We start from the raw sequence: 26,680 nt of genomic DNA on the forward strand, positions 1-26,680 counted from the left end.
CTATAGTGGCACTTCAGTGGCTGAACCTGAAAACAGCGTGCCTTTTTGTAGCTCTGTTTACAACCAAAGCCACTCCGGGTATTTCCTTTTCTCAAGTGACAACAACTGCATAGTCAATTCAGGCACACATAAATGTCTTACCGGGGGCCAGAATGTGAACCACAGAGTCCCTTCTAAACATCAGGACTACTCTGACAGACTGAAAGACACCAGTTGTACCTAGAATAGCTCAAAGACTTGGGTTGTCCTTTGATAAACGTAAGTCTTTATTTGAATTTCTTCATCATTGGAATGTTATTCCGGAGGCTCGATGAGAAGTTGGTATCAAACACTGAGAGAGTCAAAGCATAATGGGTGTAGTTCAGAGAGTGCATAATGACATGACTGTTGCTTCTCGCACAGAGCTCATGTATACACTCCCAGAAATAGAGCAAATATTGATGTCTCTGATTTCTCCACTAACTTGAGTCACTTTTTCACCTTTGCACCGTCGGAATAATCTCACGCATGCCGTGCTCTTAAACCAGGATACACATCTGCGTGTCAGCAAAATAGTAAGAAAAGTTGGTAATAAAAGTATTATTTTGTTAAAAATACAAAATATCCAATGTTCATTAATAGTGCTGAAGAAGCATCTAGAAAAGACAACACAGTTTTTGTAACTTAAACAAAAGACTGGGGACTCTTTATTTGTTTCATCTGCAGCCTCCCCAGCCATCTTGGCAACATCTGACTTTGAATAGCAATGAATCTTCCCATTTTTCTTCCCTTAATTTGAGTGGCAGACAGTCTTGCGGAACAATGCGGGAGGTTAATCAAATCCCAGTCATGGTGTTGACCTCTGGTCGAGGTCAAGGGCTATGGCTGGGGGCGCCAGACGGGCCCAACGATTGGCTGTGAGGAGTCAGTGTTGAAGGAGACAAAGGTCGTGGGTTGGAGAGGGACGTGTAATAGATACATGGAGGGTGACACTTTACTTTAAAACCCCTGTTTAGCATTTAAAAGAAGTATAAAAATATTTTTATATAAATAGTTGTGTGCAGATTGTGAAGAAGGGGTAAGATTAGATAAGCATTTGCTTCTTTCTGCTCCTTCTCGAACTCTTTTGTTGTGTTTTTTTTGTTAATGTAGACTGTAATAGTAACTGTTTATGTTCATCTTTTATTATTTCATTTTATGTGGTTGATTGTTCAAGATAAATAAATAAACTTATCTCAACTCATGTTATTTTAATACAGTGTTGCCATGTGCAGTAACAAAGGTGTATGTGCACATGATGGCACACATTAAAGTGAAAAAGAAATGCGTCTGTTTATCTAATGTGTGCATCTAACATTTTGGCATTAAACATGTTAGTGCTTGAAAGATGTTCACCAACAACTGTGACTGAATTTACTTCATTATTTAAAGGAATCGTTCAACATTTTGGCAAATCTGCCCTTTTTGCTTTGTGCTGAGGGTTAGATGAGAAGATCATAACACTGTCATGCTACACAGTAAAACTGTGCCTGAAGCTAGCAGCCTGTCAGTTTAGCTTAGCATAAAAACTGCAAACAGAGGAAAACAGGAAGTCAGCATGTTAACCTTATATTAAGATGTTTTATGTTGGTTTAATATCTACAAAAGTCAAAGTTTAAAAATGACATAACTTCCTGGAATTTTATGTATGAGGTAGCTAGGCAACCAAAGGAGATGCCAGGAAGTGACTAGCCAAGAAATTGCACAATTAAGTCCAACAAAAGGTTTTGTCACTTCCATTAAGGTTCAAAAATACTTCTGATCATTTTTCCTAACAATGTCGATCCATCAAGCTATATCTGACTTTTGCTACACAGTCAATACTTAGAATTAGAATTAGTACATTTGAGGTGCAAGTCTTTTTATGGGATTGGCTGTGTGAGAAAAATGTAGAATATTGCGAGTCCAATTTCATTTATTCATCGAGCAAACATGTCAAATCTGGTTAGAGTTTTTCAAATGTGAGGGCAGAAATACCTCAATCTTTAGGCTTTGGCGTGTTGGTCGCATACGTCGAGAAATCCAGCAAATAATATTTGACAGATTCACTGACTGAAAGTAATCATTAGCTGCGACCCTTAATCATGTATCATTCACTACGGTATAGTATTTTTACTGTAGATTTTAAATACCACACAAAGCCTTTGTTTTCCTGTAATCAGAAATATTACGTGAAATGTAATATATCAAAGCTACAGTGACATTTATAAAGTTTCACTTCATCACTATGACTCATCATCATACGTGAGATTGATATCTAACACTGGTTTGAGTCACAGGTAGGTTCCTTTCCTGTAATGGAACTGAGATAGACTCGAAGTAAAACCCAAGCACCTGCAGCTACGCCATTACATGCCCAGTCTGACCTCTATATCTCCCAGTCTGACCACAGAGCGATGGAAAAAACAGGCTGGGCTCCTTTAATCGATTCTCTGCTGTGACACTTGGCCTGTCAGATTGAATGACCATAATGCCTCTCATATGTGTGAGGGTGCGATTAGATGGGCCAATTCAACAGCTATCCACAGATGTGATTAAATCCAATTCATGCAACCAGAAGGTAGAGGATACTCTGACTGATTGACACAGGCCTGGTGTGGTTCATAAAAAGGCGTGCAGGTTAGATTTTTAGATATATGGACGTTGCTCAGGGGCAGAAATCATGTCAATTGTTGAGTTGAAGAAAGATCTTTGGCTCTAGTATTAAATTAAACTCTGGTGAAAAGGCAAAGAGCAAAAACATTTGAGTATGTTGGCTCCTCGACGATTCTTTTTCTGTCTTTGAGAAATAAAAATTCCTCTAATGGTGCCCTGCAGGCTGATGGGGCTAACTGATGGTGGAATACCTAGCTGAGGTGTTGTGTGCCTCAGTGAAAGTGAATTGGAGATCAGAGAGAGACAAACAGAAAGAGAGAGAGAGAGAGAGTGGGAAGGAGCTTGAGATGGAGTGCGACCAGCAGAAGCATTGTCCCCTCCACTGAGTGACACACCATCTCTTCCTCCCCGGACACAGAGCCCTCTTTGTTTGTTGCCTGGGGCCAAATGAGTTCAAACAGAGGGGAGGGGAGGGGGCTGCAGAGCGGAGAGAGGAATCTTTGGATGGAGGGATGGAGGGGCAAAAAGAAGGAGATGGCAGAGACAGGGACTTGCACAGACTGATGAAGAGAGATGGAGGGAAGAGAGACTCCTTTGCCTGACAGGATGTATGCCTGTTTAGCAAAGAAGGAAAAGCAGGGGGGGTTGGAGGTGGTTTATGAGTGTGTGTATGTCTGTGTGTGTGATGGGAGGGGTATTTCATGTGAGAAAGAGAGAATTAAGGGGTATTTTCACAGCAAGCTTTGCACGCTTTCCCTGCATCTGTGGTTACGGGCAGCCCATGAAAAGAGTTTGTGTGAGTGCTTTTGCATGGAGGTGGAATTCATGCATGCTTGCGCCCCCACATGCGTGTCCATGTGCGCGTGGCTGTCTACTATTCTATGTGTGTTTTTTGTGTGTATGTCATGCACTTACAAGCTGCAGAAACACGTGTCCCAGTGCATGCTGAGGATGTGGCTCGGGCTGCAGACTGGACTCCACGGCAGACAACACCTCTTTGTGCAGCTCCAGGATGTCCTCGATATTTGAAAACAGAATCTATAAACAGGGAGATGATGTAAAGGGAGGGGGATACAGAGGAAGGAAGAGACAAAGAGGCAGGGTGAGAGGAAGAGTGGGAAAAGAGCAAGGAAGGGACCGACAGATGGAGAGAGGTGAGGGGAAAGAAGGCAAATCTGTCATTAAAAACAATGTGTAAGCATTTTTTGGTCTTTGCATAAAAAACAAGTCCAAAGCCAGTCTTACCTTGACATGTTCGGGTGAGAGACACTGTTGGTCATCTGCAGTTTGTCTGATTCTGTGCAAAAATGCCTGAAATCAAAACAGAAAAGAGTACAGTTAAAAAAAAGCCTCATTGTTGATGAAGCATGCAGCTGAAGCAGAGTGCATTTTAAACATCCTGAAAGAAACTGATCGGCTGCCAATTCAGGGTGTGATGAACCGTTAGGTATCAGACTTTTGGTACAGTATGCGACTTCCACAATCTGTACACCCTTTGGCACAAAAAAGCTTATGTTTATAGCAGAAAATGTAAAGCGTGACTCTTATCCGGAAAGTTTTGGCAGTGCACCAGTTGTTGTCAATCAACTTAAGCGTGCTAGTTAGCTCAGCGGGGTTTGTGTATCAAGCTAGTAAATCGCATTAGTTAGTCAAGCTCAGTGGGAAGCGATTAGCATTCAATTACATGCAAACATAGTTCAGCCTAAGTCTGACATGTCTGCGGAAACACTTCAAAGACTGTATCACCTGAATGTGTTGATTATAGCGGAATGAGACAAAAACAGACTGAAAGGCATTTGCTTCTCCCCACAACCATCAGGGACGTTCTCACTGCAGGTTCAGGCTGTGCTTCAGTAATAGGACGTCGTTAGGTAGTTGTGCAAACCCTTTAAGTGTTCAATGTTTGTATATTTCAAAATAAAAGCAACAATTTTATGTTCTATTTTGTTTGTACCAAAAAACAAGATGGACTTCTGAAATCATGAACTATTCTGTGAGCACACAAAGGTCTGGACGTGGAAGTCCAAGTTCCTCCTGCTGATTATTTTAAAATAAGTATGTACTGTACGTGCTCTTTGCTTTGAGGAAACATAAACGCACAACACATACTGACAGCGCTATGCTTTAACACTAACAGACAAGCCTTTCAGCTTTCGACAGTCACATGTACGCTCACATAAAACGGCTTTTTATGGTGCGTTATGCGGACACGTCACAGTTGTTACGCCCAACAGAACTTTCCAACATACGACGAGACATGTTTTCTTCCACCGTCTTGTGACACTTAAAGCGCACAGTATGGATCCTCTGTAGTGGAAGCTAATGCACCTGAGCATTCAGCTGTAAGACATCAGCAAAAATAGCTGCTTATTGTTGCAGCATCGACACACACCACTTCACAGAACACGACCATAATAGGCTCATGTCAAGTTGAGAGCTTTGCTTGTGTGTGCAGATTTGCCCGTGTGTGTGTGTGTGTACATCCCAGCCAATCAGAAAAAAACGAATGGTGAAGAGACGGGAAGTGAATCTCTTTCTTTTATTCTCTGTTCCCCAATTCTGCGTCTATCAGCTTGTGTCTGAAAGGCTTAACCTGTCTCTGTCTGACTGTCTGCCACATCTCCAGACGCCACTGCTGTCTTAAAAAGAAAAGGGGATTGAGGAGATATGAATCCCCACTGAAAACCACTGAATAAAACTCCACTCCTGTAGCCTCTTTCTTCTGGCAGCCTCCTGCTGTTGTGTCTGACTGCGTCTCAGCGTCTAAAGTCTGAAAAATTGACGGCGTGCCATGTGGATGAAGGGTTTAAAAAAGGGAATACTGGGTTCAATGATGAATGTCTAATGATTCTGAAAATGCAAGTATCCTTGAAGGACGCTACTCTTGTTTAAGCTGCAACGTAAAAGTAACAAGCAGCAAAATGACTTGTACACATATTGCCTTGACTCTCACAGGGTCAATGTTTCCAGTGGTATCTAGCAGTTTTGGTTGTCAGGTTTTGAGCTGATCTGTGTCCCACATGTTCTGCCTTAATCCCATTGAAACAGAAGTCAATATAAGTTAATTTTAGGCCCTCGCATTAAAAAGGACAAGAAATCTTTCCCTCCATAAACAATGTCCCAGTTAATCCTGATAATCCGAGGCCCTCAGTGGTGCTAAGTGGTTTTTGTCATCGCTATCTGTGGCAATTAAATTAAATTTCTGTACTCAGCAATATGTATTTTTGGATTACTTAATGTGCTCAGAAGTGGGATGCTGCGTCATCCCCCTCATCCACCAACCCCCTGCACAACTGAATGTAACTACAAAGGCAATAATATAACATATCAAAGGAAAAGATTGATGCCAAGTATTGTTACTCGACATTTCTCTTGCCATCTTTAAAGAGCGACTTTAAAGAGCATGGCTGTGGAAAAAGTTCATCCTTGATTTCATTTTATTTACAAAACATAAGGGCACAAATTTAAAAGAAAAAGTGGCCGTTTTCAGTAAAGCTGCTAAAAACTGTACAGACTTTGCTATGTGATAAACGTTACAGTGTTGTGATGTGAGCACAGTGTTAGATATCGCCAGCTCACGCTCAAAATATCGGCAGAAAATTGACATACCTGCCGATGCGTCATTTTCAAGCCATAAACTGCATTAATAACATGCCAATAATATTGTGCATTCCTAGAATTAATTCATATATTTTGTTGACAATATAATTACTAAATAATTTTCCTACACATTGATTCACTGGGGTCTCCAACCTGCAAGTTGCTCTTTAAGGAAAATGTGTGGGGCGTTTTGGGTGAACTAAGCGTTTACGGAAAGCCTTGCATGCTCTAAAAAGTCCCTTATAACCTCGGCCTACTACGTGTTACTTACAGTAAGTCACTTGCCTCTAATGACAGACCAACACTTGTAATCACACATTCGCTCTAAAGATAGAAACCCAGCCAAGCAGGGAGTCAGGCAGCAATCATATCATTTCCTCAGAGGCCCAACACTTTGGGAGGACTGTCTTTAGTCTGTATTCCCACTTTACTGGCTTTTTGCGTAGGTTGTACCAAAATAGAAAGCAAAGGTCCTCAGCAGTGAGCTGCGACCTCGCTAATTAAGACCAGTATTAAAGGGAAGCAGTAGTCGTCGTTTCTTGACTGGTTTGGGGAGGGAGGGAGCGGATTGTGCTTGAGGCGTACACTAATTAAATCTCCCATATGGCAACTTGTACCGTGTCCACACTGGAGGAGTCACTCATGTGAGAGATTGCTCCCTGGCAGAGGAGACAAGAAGAGGCAGGAAGCGAGGCTTTTCCTCAGTCGCTTTCAGACTGTGGAGAGCCGTGTGAGGGCGGGGTGGGTGCAGGAGAAAGCAAAGGGTGCAAAGTATGAAAAGAAAAAGGTAAAACTTAAGTATCCAGACTTTGAAGTCAGACTTTTTTGACATCTTAGACAGCTACCATCAGACAGGATTCACTCCTGACATAAAATGTTCCACACAGATGTGGTGACAGCAGGGAGGATGGAGGGAACGGGCAACAAAGAGATCCTTTCAGTCCAGGTCCTGCCCTAACACAGCCACTCTCACCCAGGGTTGTGTTGGCTGCCTTCATTGTTCCATCACAAAGCACACAGGTTTGTTTGGAGAGAAAATTGGAAGCTTTGTCCGTCCACTATCACGACTGAGACACTGGTTTCAGCAGACCAACAGTGTCAGAATGGACCATAAACTTTGCATGCACACCAAGCATGTCTGAGTTTACTCAAACTCAGGGTTTCTCACATTCTGGAGTGTTTTTCAGAGCGTGATCAGAATCCACAGCAGCAAATGGCCCCAAAAGACAGTATGATGGGAATAATTGGAAGGATGCTGAGATGTGATGGACAGCAGTTAGTTGTGCTTGGAAAGCAAAGCATGATAATTGGGCAAACTGCAGTCTGGACAGATTTTCATATTGAGTGATTTCTTGAGCACTTAACAGCAATGACCACCAGTCAAAAGTAACTTCCTGTCAAGAAAACACATCAGTCACACTTAACAGAAGATACAGAGACTGGAGTCTGATTTGTTTCCTCTCGACTACATTAACCAAGTTCACCAATTAAGTCAGATTCAGGGTTTAGAACGATGCTTTTTATTTCACTTTACTTTTTACAATATAGAGCTGCCGCCACTTTCCTGAGCTCCCTTTGTTCATAGGAAGTTCTCTGCAGACACAGGTAAAATGTCAACATGGCAGCATGCACTAATACAAGTAAGATGTTCCCAAAAGGGCAGCCTCTGCAGGCGCCTGGATGTGTCTCTGTTATGCAAGAAAAGATTCTGCAGAATGTTGAACAGTGTGTTGCAAGACAGCAGCCAAAAACACCTGGCAAAAAGCAGGGAACATTATCCCTTTGCCCATATGAGGAGAAGGGACCCCGGTCAAGAGGCATAAGAAATGTGATATGATGCCCATTGAACGGCTTATTTTTCATAGTCTAGGTTCCCCTATGCATATGAGTCTAAAGGTAAATGAACTGTACTTATATGGCACTCAAAGCTGCTTTTACACCACATTCATACACACATTCACACACTGACGGCAGAGGCTGCTACTGCCCAACTGTCAATCAGTCATCACATTCACACACCGTATGACACCAGGAGCAATTTGGGGTCCAAGGACACTTCGACATGTAGACTGAGGGAGCTGGGAATCCAACTACCAACCTTCCCCATTGAAAGACAACCGACTCTACCACTGTGCCACAGCCGCCCTGCTGTACTACGCAGGTGCGTAAGTAAGCAAGAGAGAAATGTAGTTTACTGATACAACTACCACCAGTAAACTGTTATTAGTCCACCACATGAATTTCCAAGACCAGAAGAGTTTCTTGACTTTTATCTATTTATAATCATTCACACAAATTCAGCCTACTGCAACTGCAAAATTGCCGCTACTTTTCCACAAATTTGACCAATCATCCTATTCCCCTGCAAGCGTGAAGTCTGTACGTCATCAAACTCTCTTCTTTGATTTTCAAAATATTGATCCCCTGAAGTCTGCAATGTTGTGTACACATCTGAGGGCATCTTTTACTGTATTAATTACTTGTTTCTGATGTTTGTGTCACCCATCTCTAATCAATAGTTTTATGCTGCTGCAGCCGCCGAGATAAAGAGTAGAACAGAATAAGTACAATAAATATTGTGTAGATTCTCCTTTTCACTAACATTCAGTTTTTACACATTTTATTTGGCGTTTTGTCGCAGAAATCAACCTGAAGTGACGTCAGAAGACAAACGCCAGCCAGGAGCATTTGTCCCAGTCACTCACAGTGGATGTGTAATGTGTTAAAAAACAAGGCTGAAAATATCACATCTTTCTTTACAACTTTTTGAATAAGCTGCTGTGAAATCAGGCATTTTTTGGCAGCAACAATCACAGAAAATGATCCTGGAGGGACCACTAAATGCTACTTTTGCTCAATATTGTTACTGGCTTTATAATTTAAGTGTGAACAAATGTTAAAAGTCAATATTTCCAACTCCAGATTGGATAACACAAGAGAAGCAGATGTGACAGCACCCTCAGATAACCCTCAGCACATTACCAGTCATGCATCATTTGCATGGAGAGGACAATACCTCAGAGCATTACACACACACACACGCACACACACACACACACACACACACACACACACACACACACACACACACACACACACACACACACACACACACACACACTGACATTAAGAGATGGGATGAATATTGAAAGCGCCCTCCTCTTCTCAATACGTAGTTAAGCCAGTTGTTATTGGAAAAGAATGAATCATGAAAGACAAACACAGAGATGACAAACAGCGTAACTCTACTCTGCTCGCTGGACGCAGTCGTTGACTTCATTAATTCTTAATCAACATGCAGAGAGGCTGCAGGCTGCGGCTGATGGTCTTTGTTTACTTTCATATCTCAATCTCAGGTGACCTTTCCGCCTCTTTTCTGACATCAGCACAGCGTCACCGGTGAGCCGAGGGTGTGAAATTGCGTTAAGTGAAGGATCAGACATTGATGAATAACAATAACTGTGTTTATGTCGGTTAAGATGAGCAGATTCTTCTCTTCGCTCTTTCTGTTATTGTCTGAAATCCGACTTGGGCACAGGTTAGCTCTTGACCCACGCTGGCTATGACTTTAATGGAAATACAATTGAAGATGATTATGGTTTGAAAGCCTGCTGCTAGAAGCAATTTATGGTTCTATACATATAAAAATGTAAATGCACTGAAGCCCTTCCTGCACGGATTGCTCTTAACAGCTCAAGGTAAGGTGAGGTAAAAAATAAAAGTCTAAAAATAATGAAATCAATCAGTGCTGAAATAAAAGTGAATAAGATGGGACACAATTGTATTTTTTTGATGCCCTTGGACTCATAATAATGAGTCAAAGCGGCTCAACAGAGGGGCTCAGCTGCTGCACGAAGCACAGCAGAGATATTGCACATGATGGTCTCTTGCCACAGGGACGATGGGCTGTTAGGGGAAACTGCTCGTGATGCAGTCCCATAGGGGAGACGGGAAACAAAACCCATGAAGCTTTTTCATAGACCACAAAGTAGCTGCACAGCAAGAATGCAGAACTACACCGCTTCAGTACGGTTAAGCCACTGGACTGAAGTTTATTAGAGGAAGAAATATAATCAAGTGTTTTAATTTATAAAACACAGTTAAGGGGCCGTATATGATTATGATTGTGGTTTCTTTTTTCTTTTGCTAAATATTTCAACAAACAGTGATGATTTACTTTGATTTCAGGAGACACAATGTGCATTTCCCTTCACTGAACACAACCATCGAGTGTGCAGTTGGACATCTCTGTACCAGAAAAAAATAAGGTGAGACATTTAATAAGGTTGACTAATCTGATTTGAAGCGTAAAGGGCAAGCCTACACGACCCCTAGTTCCCCGCAACACCCCTGTGTGCTTTGTATAGCATACTAGCTTTCTGTCGGCCTTTTCACCACCCCACACCCCTTCCTCTGCTCTCATTTACAAACAGTTGTATAAGGGTGTGTTTTCACACTCACACCAACAAGAGGTTTTTCAAGACCCACAGCAGGTTGGTTGTGGGTATAATTTGGTAGGTATACTTGAATCCCAATCAGAGAGTGTTAAATCTTCTCCCCTGCCAAATCATAACCAAAGTTATCTCAAGACGTACTCTTTTATTTATACCAACATGAATCCATTATAGCAGCACTTAGCAACACGGATAAGCAGAGATATGAAAGCCACTCGTTCGTGGATTGATCACTGCCATCATTTTACCTCCATGCGAAGAGGGGGAAAAAAATCACTCATCTGGAGTCTGCACTTTCATGAGCCTTTCCACACACAAAAATGTTCCTAATATGAGGATGCTGCTTGTTGGACAGTACATGACTGATCCTGATGTCGTGCAAAAGGCATTGACATCCAAGATACAAGCATGACAACAATAAAAAATTGTCTTAAGGGTTAAAGTGTTGTATGTTTTGACACCTCTGCTAATAGAAATAGCCTTGGCCCATATTCAAATGGAAGTGAAAACAGCTCCTTCATCAGTTGCTGAATGAGCACGTGAGCATGTTGAAGTCTAACCAAGCTGAGTCACTGTCCGATTCATTGCAACAATTTATGTGCGACACAAAAAATGAAGAAAGTTTTTTAAAAAACTGCAACAGAAGAATTGTGCACGCGTGCCTCTGTGGGCGTACAAAGTATGTGCGTCACGCAAACAGGAAGTGAGAACAGAGCAATCACACTGAACAAAAGCCAACAGGTTTTTAAACAAGACAAGAATTTTGCTTCTTTTCAGGCAGATAGGCGGCGGTTCAACTCTGCAGGGGCAGGAAAATAAACAGTCTGCAGAAGCAAGCAGTGCCTCTCGACACAAAAGCGGCAGATGCTGTTTCTGGACAGGAAGTGTGGCTTTTGTGCAGACGCATTGTTTGACATGTTCGACTGACCACTAACTCAACTGTGTTCTGAGCCTGACAGTTTTGTGCTAGCATGCGACCAAACTGTGACAAACATACATCATCCGACCTCATAGAAAGCAACATGTGACATACCTTAAATTATCACATTATATTTCAGCACAGTTTGCACTTTTCAACTGTCTTTGTTGTTCTTTTACTGTCTATGAATGTTTTTGTTTTAAATGTACAGTTTAAATATATACTTATATCTGTAGAGCTGTAGTAGCGTAGTGTTTACGTACCCTTGTCAAGCTTGTTGTCCTGGTTTAAATTTGAATGCATGTCTATTTCCGTGTACGCACACGGAGAGAAATGTAAATCTGAAATCAAATTTGTGCTCACTATGCTTGAAATGATTTACATTGTAGACTTTCCCACTGACTTTGTGACAAACAGCCTCACTTTACTGAGATTAACTTGTAAAAAGTCACCAAGAATAGTTGAGGACTAGTGGAAGATCACACCATAATCGTTGATGAGTCGAGGACAACCAGAGTCAACCCTCCTATATCAGTCGAATCTGCAAATTTACTTAGACTTAGGATGTAAGCAGGGGCTGCGAGCTGAGCTGCCACTAGATATTTGTTGGTTCTCAGCTTGTTTTAAGGTTAGGATTCCTTTGGTGTTTGATGAGCTGCTGCTAACTTAAGCTATAGTTACATTAACAGGACTCGGAGCACTTAGAAAGTAGTCAGCTGGAAGTGTACCAATGTCCGGGGGACAGCAAAAACTCTGATAAACTTATGTTAACAAATGTAGACTAAGGTAGAAGTTTATCACGGTGCAGATTGGACTAGAATAAAACATAGTCAAGCTTTGAATTGAACAGCCAAATCTGTTCCTCCTGACACACTTTGGTACAGCCCTGATCACCTGACATCCTCAACAGCGTGATCCCTGTTTAACACAAGTAACTAGTCTTTTCTCATACAATTTCATATGACCACCCGCCAAAGGGTCAGATGTGGGTTTGGGGGGGTTCCTAAATGTTGAGGTTTATCAGAGCGGAGAGGAGCCAGACAGGAAGGTGTGAAGATACAGATGGACCATATGCTGGTGTGGGTTAAATGTTCGCTCCACTGGACAGAGAGTAGGAGGCCTGCTGCTGCCACGTCTGCCTTGTCTGCTTCTGATCAGAGCTGAACCAACAATAACTTCGGCTCCTTTAAGGCGAGGTCTCCTCTGTAGTTTAAAAACACTTTAAAGCTGGCATAGAGCTCACAAAAAGACAACTCAGACTGTCATCAAGCTGACTTTGAAACAATATGATGTACATCTCCAAATGTCAACACCTTAAAATAATTTCTTAACACAAGAAACACACTACGCAGTCATAACAAAACTGCTCAAAAGCAGCTGGGAAATAACTGGAGGGAAGTAAGAAAAGGCCACGATTGTCTAACTGGCTTAAGATGCAACATGGGAGAGAAAGAGACACACAGTGAGGCACGTGCTGAAGGTTTGAAGCTGTTGGAGCGGTTTCAAAGAGCTGGCAGGGGATGTTCTCTCAGGGGTCACTGAGAGTCAGTTTAATTTGCTTTTTGTTCTGCATTTACCTTTGGAAAAGGTTAACCAATTAAACGTGGATTAATGGCACGATGAATGTCTGTAAGAACATGGTCTCCTGGCACCTTTATTGACATTTGGGAAGCCGAGGCGGTGTTGTACAGGATTGCATTATACTGAAAGGGTATTTCTAATATCTCGTGAAGAAACACAAGGAAGAAAGTGACAAATACATCTGTTGCTGTATTAAGTCTCATGAATTTCAAGAAGAATGATGAGGGTTCGGTAGAAGTCAGGGCATTTGTCACATTTTAAATGCATTAATAAACATATATTTATGTTCTATATTAAGAAACATTTGTCCACATATTTCCATTGACCTAAGAGATCAATACAATAATTGGATTTAGATGGAACATTGACATATAAGCCACAGTCAAACGTTAGTTTAGGCGTGTTCATTAACCTCTATTTTGTAAGCATACTCTGGTGTAACATGAACAGAATGTGTCAGTGACCTGATGGATTTTGTACTTCCTGTTCGTCAGAAGACCAAGTGTAAATTTACAAGATACAAGGGAAGTCTGTAGTCAGATGGTGTAATGCTCAGTTTCTTAGTGGGTCAATCAGATTGCACAATCCTCGGCACATAATTACTTTATTTTTTAATATTATCTTCTTCGGGAGTAGACTCAAATTTCAAGTTTCTCCATAATCAGTCTAAAGATTGCGTTGATGGGGCCAAAACTGGGCCATTTCCCTGACTGCCCATGGCTACATCAGCATTCACCAGCAACGCTGAGCTATCTCAACCAATTCAGATATCTCACAACAGACCCCGTATATCAAGCACAAGCTCTAACACTTGTCAGGGTTTTCCCGCAGGCTCTGAGAGCCTCTTTTCACTTCGCTGCAGTTCCCACACCGACTGAAACAGCCCTTAAACAGAATCCCAGATCCTCCACAGATTCAGGCCGTTTCTATGTGAGTTCTCAGGTCACCAGCCTCAGACTCTCTACCCCTCCTTATCCCAGAGAAAACAACAACAAGCCAAAAACAATGTGCCCATTAAGGGTCTCTCTTTTCGGGGAGAGGATTGGGATGGCCAGGGCAGTTTTGGAGAGGGAATGGGGGCCATTTTGGGGTCGACATGGCATGAAATTGAATAAATAAATGAAGAAATCCCCTCTTTGTGGCCTGAGTGCAGCAGAGCCAGAGAATGGCCCGTGGCGTCGCCACAATGAGGGACCCCAGCAAACCTTCGCAGACTTCTTTCTCTCTGACGCCGTAATTCACATCTCCCCCCCCCTCCAAAAAAACCCTCAGCTTCCCTTCACCCTCCAACCAGTCTCTCGCTGTCTTTCAAGAGAAGCCTTTTTTGGCAGAGCCAATCACCTAAACACAAAGTCTTCTTTGAGTCTGGTCCAGTTTTTTTCCTCCCACTTTCTCTCACTTCCGCTTTGACGGACTTTAAACTTCTGGGCTCTTTGAGTCGCTCACATGGGCGGAAGCTAAACCCTACAGGGGGATGAGACAGTGTCTCAACCACAGACAGCACTGGACCAGAAAACTTCCTGTCAAAGACTGCCTACTCATCAAGCCCACATCAGCTCTGTTGCATCAATGAATATATGCAGCGAAAAATGTCTCCGCATGGATCGGGCTTTGCAAGGGTTTTCAATCCATCAAAAATCTGCCTTCAGAAAGTTTCATGGCTGCAAACATCAAACTCTTTGTGCATGCTTTGTCTTTAGTTGGCCTAGTTGGCATGAAGCACATGGAGGGAGATTTTCAACATCTTATTCAGCTGGGTGTTCCTACAATGTGGTATAAATATCCTGCATGATATCTCCTCTTCCTCAGGTTGTTAGGCAGCTTCTGTTACGCAATTATAGACTCATTCCCAATCCTGACGCTCATTACACATCTAAACGACTTTGAAGCACACAACACTTGTTCTCACCATGGGATAATAGAAATGGAAATAGCTTGTGATGCGCAGAAGTGTGCTGGAACACATGTCTTTATAATTGTTGCCTTATTTGTTCACTGAATTTAAACAGCTCACAATGAGGACACAAACATCTGCTTGAGCCTGTAAATCTGGTAAAATGGTCCAAGTTTTTCTACATTTGTCTTTACTCAAACATCATACTCTCTTCACTGGGTTCATTCAGCTTTCATCTCTGCTAAATAATCACCTAATTTAATCTCTACCACTGCTGACGCTCACGTTTGTCTTTGTGTCTTTTTTTCCGCATGGCTTTCCTGTTGACGGGTGACATGTGGTGATGAACAGATAACATCATGGAGCAGATTGTCGAGGCCATCTGGACGTTTGGATGTGAGTTTTCTGCCGCTGACAGACGTAGGGATCAGAGTGTGGTGAGCTTGGTGTTGAGTGAGCCATCAGAGACCCGTGAAGCTTCCAACAGACCGAAAACCAGAGAGATGTAGCATGGCTCATCATGTAAGCTACATTCATTCAGGGCTTTACTACATTTACCTGTAGAAATGCTTGTTGCAAAAAAACAGTTTGGGTTTCCTATAACTCTTTTTCACTTTGAAATGAGTAGAAATGCCATATGCCATATCTTATGGCATATGGCATATATTTAATTTTTGGCTGATCGCCGGGGTCAGCCCACACATGGGTCTGTATGTGACTGACTGACTGACTGAGCCGTAGAGAGAGAGAGTTGCAACATCGCAATGACGGATGATGGAGCATATTGGACCTCCACTGACGCGACTCTCTGTCTACACAGCTCTGGATACTTTGTTCGGGAGTAGGCGGGGCTGCTCCTCCGCTGTCCTCACCTACATCCGCAGCACGCACCTGCTTTCAAACAAGTTGTCACATGACCTGATGCGGTCAGCCACATACCAGGTAAAGATCTAATCTCATTAATTTAATATATTGCACTTTGTGGGACTTTCGTATCTGTTGAACGTGTATCGACGCAAATGATAACCCTGATAAATAAAGTTGAAGCAGTGAAATACATGATAATAATAACATAACATGATGTTAAATAAAACTAAGGCCAAATCTGAATGCAGGTATAAATAAGATATAAATAATGTGAAAACTACCTGTGGTTTTTCTTGAGAACTTAAGCACTTCACAGTTATCTCTGAGGTACTCTGTGCATCTTGTTTTGCCTCCACCTTATTGAATCTGGGATGTTATTTCTCAAAGCAACAACAACGATTATAACAACCATATGAAATTGCAGACTTTGCCTGTCAACCACCTGGTAGCTGGGACAGGGTAGTGGATGCCATGCAAGGGTTAACATATGGGACATAACCAAGCAAAGCCAGACTGAGACAGCCACACCTGGCATTCAGCTGGGCAGACATAAACTGTGTCATGGGCACAGACTAATTAGGTAAAGAACCAAATTAGTGTCCCACACTACACAATAATGGTGATTTGGCAAAGCAGAGTGGGAAGATCACAGAGAACACCCACTGGTTATGACTAAAACAGTAATTTACAGACCTGATAGAGAACAGTATTTAATGGAACGACAAACACCAGCTAGTTGAAGCCCTTTCCGTCTATAAAAGTCTTATTGTAGCTCTGAAAAAAAACACTGACGCCACTGACCTACATTCTATCTCAACTTCTCTTTTTGGCAGCCAGTAACGCGACTACACTTCTGTTTGTTTCCACTTCTGAAAGTGATGCTTCCAGGACCATTTTGATTCACAATATTCCAACTCTGAAGGATCAAAGTGAAACAGAGAAAAAAACCAGAGTGTGGAAGTTAAAAACTTGAAACTGGATCACATGTTGTCATATGATGAAGAGAGACAACAGGCCGGCTAAAATCCTCATTAACCCTTAGAACTCTGAACCACAATAATGAAGAAGTATTAAAATGTAGTCATAATTTTAAAATGACAAAAATCCACAAATGTTTTCATCACATTTTGCTAAATGAACATACGAAACATGTTGATCAGATAAATTCTGAATGGATAAACTCAAACAGAACATATAAAAACTCCATAAGACTCAACTAGACTCAACTCAAACTTTATTTATAGAGCACATTTTAGACAACCGGGGTTGACCAAAGTGCAGTACAGATTAAAAGCAGTGACCCATACAATGCTGCAATTACAATAAATAAATTAAAAAATACAATACAATAAATAACATAAACACTAAAATAAATTTCATCATCCTAGCTTCCATGGTAAAAAACAATGAAAGCTCCAGCTATTCATTCTAATTCTTTAGATCAGGGGTCTCCAACCTTTATTCATCTGAGAGCTACTTTGAAAAAATGAAAGCGGCCAAGAGCGACTTGCATTACATCACTGTACTTGCTGATGGTGCCCCATGTTGATTCTTTTGTCGACTGAAACGTTGGTACCACAGATGAGGCACACACACTTTAGCTCAAATAGCGTGCAGCATAACTGACCCGACCTGTCGAAGGAGGTTGCTGAAACATTGCTGTGCGGTTAGGTTCCGACGTTGACAAACTTGCCAGGAGCATCATCGTTTTTTATTGACAGCTGATAGGCCTATCCTATTGTTTTGTATTGGAGGGGGCGGGACATCTGTGTATTTGATTGAATTGAAGTGGGAAGAGGCTTTCAATGTGTATTATTGTCGTATGTGAACCTCTTGGCTAGCTACTAAATTACACGGCCGCAGGCTACAGGAACAGGCTCGCGAGCTACCTGTTGGAGACCCCTGATTTAGATCAATCTCAACAGGATTATGCAATGATCTGCTGCGGCCCCCAGCAGGAGGTGCGATTTTAGACAGTTAAAACAAGACCTCCTTTTTCTCAGTCAAGTGTTTTTTTCTGTCACATATCTATCCAGAAGAGGGTCATACAAATCATAGCTGGAGGCAACAAAAAAACTGGCTGTGGTAATTCGTCGTGTCAAAACTTGGTACGATTTCCTAAAAGGTTTCCTGTCAGCACAAGAGAACAAAATGATCACATTAACAGCTCAAGCATGTATGACTCAAGCCTTTAATCATGCCATGTTAGCTGGCAAAAACGTCAACACATTGAACTACTGCCAAAATAAAGGCCCTTCAGCAACCAGGTCCAAGAATTTGTCAGCAGCTGTTGTCAACAGTTACAACAACAAAGTCAGTTGCCTCTTTAACTGGTGGGGTAAAATAACACAAATAGGTCTCCACTCATTCGTGAAGAGAACTTGTTTATCTTAGAGCTTAGTTTAACAAATCCTGACATTTCAGCACAAGCCTTCATTGGTTTAAACTAATAAACTGAATATTTTCTGTTTGTAGTTTTGCTAATTAACTAGAAGAAGTTACTCCAGGAAAGTTCGGTCTTCCAAGCTCCCTCTTTAAATTGTTCCATCTCTAACACAGTCTGTCCAACATGTTACTCACTTTCTCTGAACAAAGCCTCATCTGACACACTTTCATTGAGTTTTGTCACAACATGTTACTGTTACCAACAGCCTTTTAGAGGAAATGGGAATGCCAGGCTGACATTAAGAGTACACCTAAGCCGTCAGACCAAATACAGTTATGACTAAACGATGCGGGGAAATAAGCATATGTCATAGATTGGCTTGTTCCACCCATGCACATATCTAACAGGAAGAATCTCACCAGTAAAAAATTGGAGGAGTTTTTGGAGGACATTTTAAATAACTAAGCAACAACCTTTAGGGCTGAATAATGAATGAATAATAAAGACGTGAGTTCCAAAACTGCAGTTCCTCGATTGGCCGCTTGAGGCTGGCTCCAAAACTGAGTCAATCTCCATAGAGACCCATGTCAAACTGTCCTACTCTACAACAGAATTAAACATGTTTGCAGCCTGGTACAAAAATTTGGTTTCAAAGCCTATTTCCCCATTCATGATAACTTTTCCACTCTGAGTGGCCGCTGCTGGCTGTGGGCCGTGCGTCACCTCAGCTAATTCTAGTCACTGAATTTGATCTTTCTGCTTGTGTTGTGATGTTGGTACATTTTTCATTCAAACATCAGATAAATAACATGGCTTGCTGTGCTACTAACAGACCATCCAAGAAGTCTGTGGTCCAGTTTTTATTATGAGTAAAATTCTCTATATGTACACTTTAGCACGGATTAGCAAGTATCACATGTCAAACATGTATTTATTTGTGGCAGACCTGCATGAGAGTCTGGATTGATGTCAGCTTTTCCTCACAGCGACATCTGGCAGAAGTGATGACAAAACCGGTCAGTTTAGTTCACAGATGCTCACTTCGCCTCTGTTACGCCTCTGTTAATACCTCCAATGCCGGCTCAGAGGCAGAACAACTTCGCCCCACCATTCCGCCTCCGTGCATTTTACATAGGATACAGAACGTAACAGCGGCGTAATAATCCCGCCTTGTACTGGCACTGTAAAAGGGGCTATAGCCTTTGCTAAACTCTCACTCTCGTCCAAATGCGTTTACTTCTGGCTCCAAAAAAACTGCATGGCAGTGAAGCAAAACTCAAGACTTTAAAATGGCAAAATGTAAAAGGTGGAAAGATCCACAATTTATACACAGCCAATAAAAAATAGTTTGAATCATTCCACATAGATATCTTATTCACCTTAACTCAAAATACAAATGTGAAACCGCTCCTGTCCCGTAGAAGGAGTGGGTTGAGTAGTGTGTGATATGTGTGCGACACTCCTTTGTCCCATTGTGTTCCGTCCTGTATGCTGTCCAGCTTCCTGGCCAGGCATTTACTCTGACCCGCCCTGATCGGGCAACACTTCAACAGTCCTTTAATCTAACCCAGACCTGATCAAACATCCTCACCACATTCTTTATATTTAAGAAGCTTTTGTTAAATGTTCTATGGTTGTTTTGTTGTTCAGCATTTTGAGGGGGCAAATGACCTCTGACCCTTAAAGAAGCCACACATCTGGTTGCATTTGAGAACGCAAACAAACATTGTAAGCCCGCTTCCCAAGTCTGTAAACCAAATAGAAAGCTCCCAGGGGAGAGTCTAAGCCAAGTCTTTCTGCAGGTATCCCTCCATCCTATACATGCATCCTTCAGCAGCGCTCAGAAAACATGCAGCATGGTTACTGCAGCCAGTGTCCACCCCGAGAAAGTACTTGTCCTAACTTTCTCCCGGTCATGATGTCCAAGGGGACATTAGAGATCTCATGTTTCTGCAGTTTTACAAGTCAGGCCAGGTCACCCACTGTATCACATGACAGCCTGTTGAAAAGCACTTCACTGCACTTTTCAGATACACAGATGTAGAGCCTCTCATCCTCTTGTTTGTGATATTTGCTCCAGTCATAAAACTGTCCCTGTTCGACAAACAGCGAGTCTTTCTGGTCTGCATTCTTGACATTGCATGGTCTGACATTTGACACAGTGAAATTGGCAACCTGACATGATGCTTCTGGTTCATGACTTTCTTACTCTGACACGCCTTAGATTCCACAGCACAAACTCCAAAAAAGATTCACTATAACCTTAACTTAAAAAAAAACTCCAACAGAAACATTAAATCCATGAACAGTCAAGACTCACAAAAGACGTCCTTAATAGTAATCATGTCATTACTTTTCTCATACGCAAATTCATGCTCTTACAATCCTCCGACAGCCCTGATGGGGTGGGGTGTTGGGGGGTGTTGACATCATGCCTCCGGGTGTTACAGTGGTTTAGACTTGTTAACTTGAATTCTTAAAATTCCTGCTGCAGTCTCATGCCTCAAAGAAATGGCTTATCAACACACATGACTTAAAAAAGCATCAAGATTAAGTTGGAAAATTGGCAATAACTCCCCTTTTATGCAACACTCTGCATTGTAATGAGTCAGTCTGGTATGAGCTGCACTGCAAGGTACCGATTGTCCAGAGTCAGATGGAAGGGTGCACACTGGCAAACAGTCACGTCATATGTTTGCTTCAAAGGCATGTCAGTGCTTCATGTCATGACCTCAGGTTGAGGTAGTCAAGTCAAGTCTGTTCAAGTCACTTTATTCATCTATCACAATCATAAATCAACAGGTTGTAGTACCCAAGCGAATACCCAACAGCTGTACGAATATATTTAAGTAATTATAGAATAAAAGGCAATAACTTGATGATGCTACATGTTGCAGGGGCTAATGAAAATTCAGATCCCAATGTCCTGTTTGCATCAAAAGAAGTCTATTTAACTCAGATGTTCTTTACAGTATGGCAGTTTTTCCTTCATAAGATTTTATAAAAATTGCAATATATTGCAAAAAATTAAATCGTGATATCATTTCACCAGATATATGCAAATAAAACATTTCACTTGGGTACTCTTCCAGACCCTAGGAGCAGCAACGTCCCAGTCCCTTTGGTTTTGAGGCATGAGCGAGGGGATGAGAGGAGGTGTTGTGAGGATGACATATGTGACCTGGGGCAGAATATGGAAGACAGGTGACCTGCTACAGGTCTCGGTGAGGACAAAGGTGCATATTTGGAAATAGAGGTCCTGCAAAACAGTCTAAGGCCCCGTGTCCACATAGCCCCTTTTCCGAGCGCCAGCTTGTTTTTTTCAATTGTTCCCAATGAGGACAGAGCGTATACGGCCGCATGCAGCCACTTAGAGATATAGTGCTGCACCCAGCGTCTTTTTTTCAGAGCGCTCCGAGTGCTTTGAGTTGAAAATCTCTGAACTTTTCAGAAAGGCGCGGGTGTCGTCACTGCCGCTTTTTTCAGGCAACAGATCAGAAGGGGCACCACTCGTTACCCTGGTTACCACCAAACATGGAGGAGCAACTTATTTTGGCCGTTTCTGTCTACCCGGAGCTGTACGATATGACAAACAAACAGTGTCACAATAGAGACCAAAGAGCCCATTTGTGGGAGCAGATCAGTCGGACACTAAATGTTGCTGTCAAGTGTTGTGCTTTTATCGCCCTACGCGTTCTTAGCTTGTTGTTAGCTGTGTAGTAAGTTAAACTTATTGTTGTCATAGAAACAAAACCTGCGTGCAGCGTTTTTTCTCTCACCGCATAAACGCTTCATCCCATCGCTCACCCAGCGCCCTGCCAGCGCTTTTCTGCCAGAAAAATGCGCTATGTGGACTTGGGACCTAAGAGAAGACCAGTTATTAACAAAGATGTTAGTTCTCTCTTTTTTGCCGTATTAGAACACCAGCACCAGTCTGTATCCCATCTCTCCGGTCTTACAGGCAGTTTAAGGCCCAGTAATAATAAAACCCTCACAAAAACCCCAGCGGTCTGCCATAGTAACTCTTCTACCTGCTGTTAGGACTCCACAGGCTGTTTTTCCCCTTCAATTTTGCTATATATGTGATGTGTGTCTGTGTTTGTATGACTTCAGCTGGGCTGAGGTTGCAGTGAGCTGAAACCACCAGCATTGTGGCCAAGATGAGAGTTAGAATCTGAAGCTATTTATACTCCCTGAGCCCAGAGAAACTTCATGCTGGTCTTTCCCACCGAGCGGGGAGGGCCGGTGCGATGGAGCAGAGGGGGTAAAAAGAAAGGAAAGAGGTAGAAACAGGCTCAACTTAAAGGAGGAAGCTCATGGCTGGCTTCCTGCATGTGTGTCTTCCTGGGCACCAGCCGGATGATGTGTTTGTATGCGTGTGCACATGTCATCCTGTTTGCTTAGCAAGCGTATAGAAAAGTCAACAACCGCAAAAGAAGAAAAGAGGTGCTACAGCTACAGCGTGTACGTGCACTCAGACACCAAAGCACAATATCATTTATCCACACAAACATACAGCAGTATAAAACGTGTAATCTCACTTGTGTGTGGGCCAAAGCAAAGGTCACGGAGGGCAGGATTTCCAGATGTTTCCTATTATCCCGCAGCCCTGTCGAGACCTTCCTGGTCACCCTACACTCTGTCTCTCACTTCTCAGAATTAAGAAGGAAGGTTAAAAGCTGACTAACTTTACAGCCACATTATTCCACTGTTGTCTTAACTGGAGAGGATTCATGAACACATGGGTCAGTGTGGTACAAAAAAATGTGGCAAACCCCTTTTTTTATGGTTTTGCAGGAAAATCCCTCACCTCTACCATGTATGACGTCTGTGCCCCCTTTTCCTGACATAGATAGCCTTCATTTTTGGTGGATCATGGCGGGGGAAATCCAGTTGCCTGGATTAAATCAACAAAGCTCAACCCTGAAGAAAATCCCTACTAATCTATGGCTCTAAGAAATGATCAATTCACACACAAACCAGGGATTTTTTTTCTTACAACAAAAGCTCGAAGAGAGCAGTTATCACCACAAGGTTGCAATTGAAAAGGAATCAGCTTGTTTAAAAGAGACTGCCTCCACTTGGCCTTGAAGAAGAAATGGATTTGAGATTTGCAATACCACTGAGCATCTCTAATCCCTCTCTTTGCACCCCCAACCCCCTTCTCACCTCTTCTCCTCCCACCATCCCTACATGCTTCCCCTGCGGCGCGCTGGGTCAGCTCGTTGGCGCTGGTAATTGCCAGGGGATGAGTGACGTGCAAGAGACTGAGATACCAAAGTCCGATAAGCATCTCTTTTGTGAGTCATTGCAATCATTACGATTGAGGAGCGATGCTGTACGGAGGCTGAGGAAGACCACAAAAGGGAGGTTGAAAATAAATCAGTGATAAAGCAATCGAGATTGATGTGGGCGGTCATCAGTGAGCTTCCATTCAATTGGGGGTGGTTCAATTTCTATCAATGACAAAGTGGAAATACCCCAATGAGACTGAAGAAAACTAAACCATCAGGCACCAACAGATAAGGAAGAATCCGAGGGGGTCAGCATAAAAAAATCAATACACTGAAGCACCTCGCTAAGTCAATGTATTTTTGGAATAATATAGTTAAATATAGACATGACATCAACCCCATTTATCTCAAGTGTGGAGTCTGACAGCAGGAAATGTTTCACTGATCTAAAAACCAACAGTATATCAGGGGTAGGTGGAGCTAAAACTGTGCTCAAGGGGCAAAATGTCCCACAAACTGTTGCTGGCTTGGTGTTGAAGTGTAATAAGACAACTCTCGTTTTTGTGACAGGCATGCAGGTATCACTGGTTGTGGCGTCAGTTCCGCTGAATTAAAATTCAAATCTTGCCCTGTGACCTCAAACCATTTCCAGTTTTCAGTCATGCACTTCACTTTTCTTGACAAGGGGAAAACACCTGTCACTGTCTAGCTATCCCTATTTCGGTCCCTATTTAAATGTACAACTCTCAAAAGATTCTCTGAGAACTGTCAAATGGCAGTCTGGGACGTGTAGGCGCTTTTAAACAGAACTAGATGTGACTAAGAAATAGAAAATAGCTGCTTAATTAAAATAGAATTTTAATTAATATATTACAAACTGATTCTTTTCTAAAATGACTCACGTTTCAGTCCTCATCCTCTTCAAACTGAAGGCCTACACATCCCCAAAAGCATCTACCCCCCAGCCTGAACCACCCTATCTTTACAGAAACCATATGTTGTGAGCTCCCACAGCCAGACTTTCCTTATCAACACCACAGTGAGCTGCATGGTGGCAAAGCCTCGGCTCCCACTGAGGGGAAGGGGAGCCCGCTCAGCTGGACCCTGGACGGAGAGCTTGGGAGGGATTTGTAGAGGATTGGGGTTGGTGGTGGGGACGGATGTTTCCTTTCATTTTTTGTTTTGACTTTCAGGGCACCCCTTTAGCAATCTAAGCTACTGAGCCCCAGAGCAACAAAGTGCTCCATATGGAGATTCAGTGGACTTGAGTGGTGGTCTCACATGTACATACAACTTCCACCTATAGATTACATTGGTAGAGAGCAGCATGCTTTGGCATCAAGGCTTGTTTACACAGTATGAGCCCATATGTGAGGATGAGTAGGAACGAGGGCAATGATATGCATCCATGCAAACCCATAGAAACACTTGTTAGAGGGAAATGTTACCCCTTCCAATCTTATCTGTATTTATGTGAATTTCATATATAGTGTAAAAAAACTTCAATGCTTGCTGATGTTCTCTGTATCTTGGAGGCGGCGCCACAAAAATCTGTTTGTCTTCCCGCCAATTGACAAAGTCGGTGGCCCAGAAGAACTGCAAGCTATTTCAGTTAGGATTCCTAGTCTCTACAAAGCTACACTTCTACCCTTTAAAAATGGCATCCCAAAACATGACACACATTTTACAGCATTTTGGCTGACTCAGATATTCAGTGGGACAGATATCCCTTTCCCACCAAAATTAGCGCATTGACGCAGGTTTTTCAGACCCGGGAAGACCCGCTTATAGATGCCGATTGTCTCTTTTCCCATTTCCAGTGGAGTATACTCCTTTCGGTCTCTTTTCTGCTGCGTTACTGTCTGACATCACAGACATGCCCGATACATGTTACATGTTACAGAAGATGTTACGGTGGTTAGGTCTTTATTGTATCTATGACTCATTCAGTCTGTTAATCTAACTCGGCACCGACAAATTTGGAACGATGTTCTTCCGCTGCGGAATTTGTAGCTGAGATGACGAGGAGTCGCAGAAGTTACCGACGGGGCATAGCATCACGCCGAAAAGGGGCCGGAGATTAGCATGTCGACCCGGGTTTCGTGTTCCCATCAATGCCGATCGGAGCCGAGGCAATAATTACCCAGGTCTACTAATTAACTAATTAAACTTTTACTTTGATTGATTACAATCATTTTCCACACTGATTATACATCCACACAAAACATTGCAAAAAGTCCCCCTTACCTAGATGATACATAATGCGAAAGTTGCATTACTATGCCATCCACAGCTTATCCCCAAAGAAATCCCACCGACAGATCATAACAGGGATAGATATGGATCAAATCTCAACACTTTATTTGAACCGCAGCCTTTGCTTTATAATTGGCCTTTGCAAAGACACATTGATAACATTTCCCTCCAGCCTGACCGCATCACTCCCCTCTGGCTATGCACCGTATGGCTTAAATCAAGACATGCCAATTGATGTAATGTCGGGGAGGAGCGTGGTGGAGGACACCAGCACTGACAGCTTTCAGATGCTCAGAGGAAAAAGCTTCCAGACTTCAGTGATAAAGGACCGGGGCTTTGTCTTTATCAATATGTTGGAACTGGGTTTTTGAGGAGGGGGGAGTAGGTCAAAGCAAGTCTCTCTCTGCTGCCTGGTCTGTCTTGTAGCAGAAGATAAGAATTGGCTGCCTCTTGTGTCTTGTGTAACTTTTAAAGGAAGCCAAAGAGACTGACACCCACATGTTTAAATATGCCTCTTTTCTTGTAAAACAGAAGTGAAGAATTTAAATCCATTCAGCTGCGTACATTATCTTTAAACTGCAATTGTAGGTATCAAGTCTGTAAAAATAATTTAGTATCTTTGTGACGCTTGAACTAAATTAACTTTGAGGAAGTTCTTTTACCACATGACAGCATTAGAGGAAGAGGGAACCGTGACCATGTTTGACAAATGCTTGCCAGATGTTGAAATTGGATGAATGTACACAATCGTTAGCATGCTCATATGAAACAGCCTTTTACCAGCAAGTAAAGATGATAAAAATCAATGGCTGCCTTTTCAACCTTTCGAGCCAGCAGGGTGGCAAAGCGAGTAAGAAGATAGCCTGAAGTCCCACC

At 42.4% G+C, this 26,680-nt stretch overlaps 1 protein-coding gene across 1 annotated transcript in view; it reads right to left on the reverse strand.

Annotated features, from left to right (window-relative positions):
• The window catches only part of prex1 (phosphatidylinositol-3,4,5-trisphosphate-dependent Rac exchange factor 1), a 103,888-nt gene that overhangs the window by 75,627 nt on the left and 1,581 nt on the right, over positions 1–26,680 (reverse strand). The window contains exons 2-3 of the mRNA XM_069659859.1: positions 3,859–3,924; positions 3,529–3,651 (exon numbers count right to left, since the gene is read on the reverse strand). Coding sequence (XP_069515960.1) covers positions 3,529–3,651; positions 3,859–3,924 — 189 coding nt within the window. The remainder of the gene's footprint in view (positions 1–3,528; positions 3,652–3,858; positions 3,925–26,680) is intronic.

Source organism: Semicossyphus pulcher, unplaced genomic scaffold (assembly GCF_022749685.1).
Source record: "Semicossyphus pulcher isolate SPU_LCO1_2020_fin unplaced genomic scaffold, fSemPul1.0.p SCAF_13, whole genome shotgun sequence".
In the NCBI taxonomy this organism is placed as follows: Eukaryota; Metazoa; Chordata; class Actinopteri; order Labriformes; family Labridae; genus Semicossyphus; species Semicossyphus pulcher.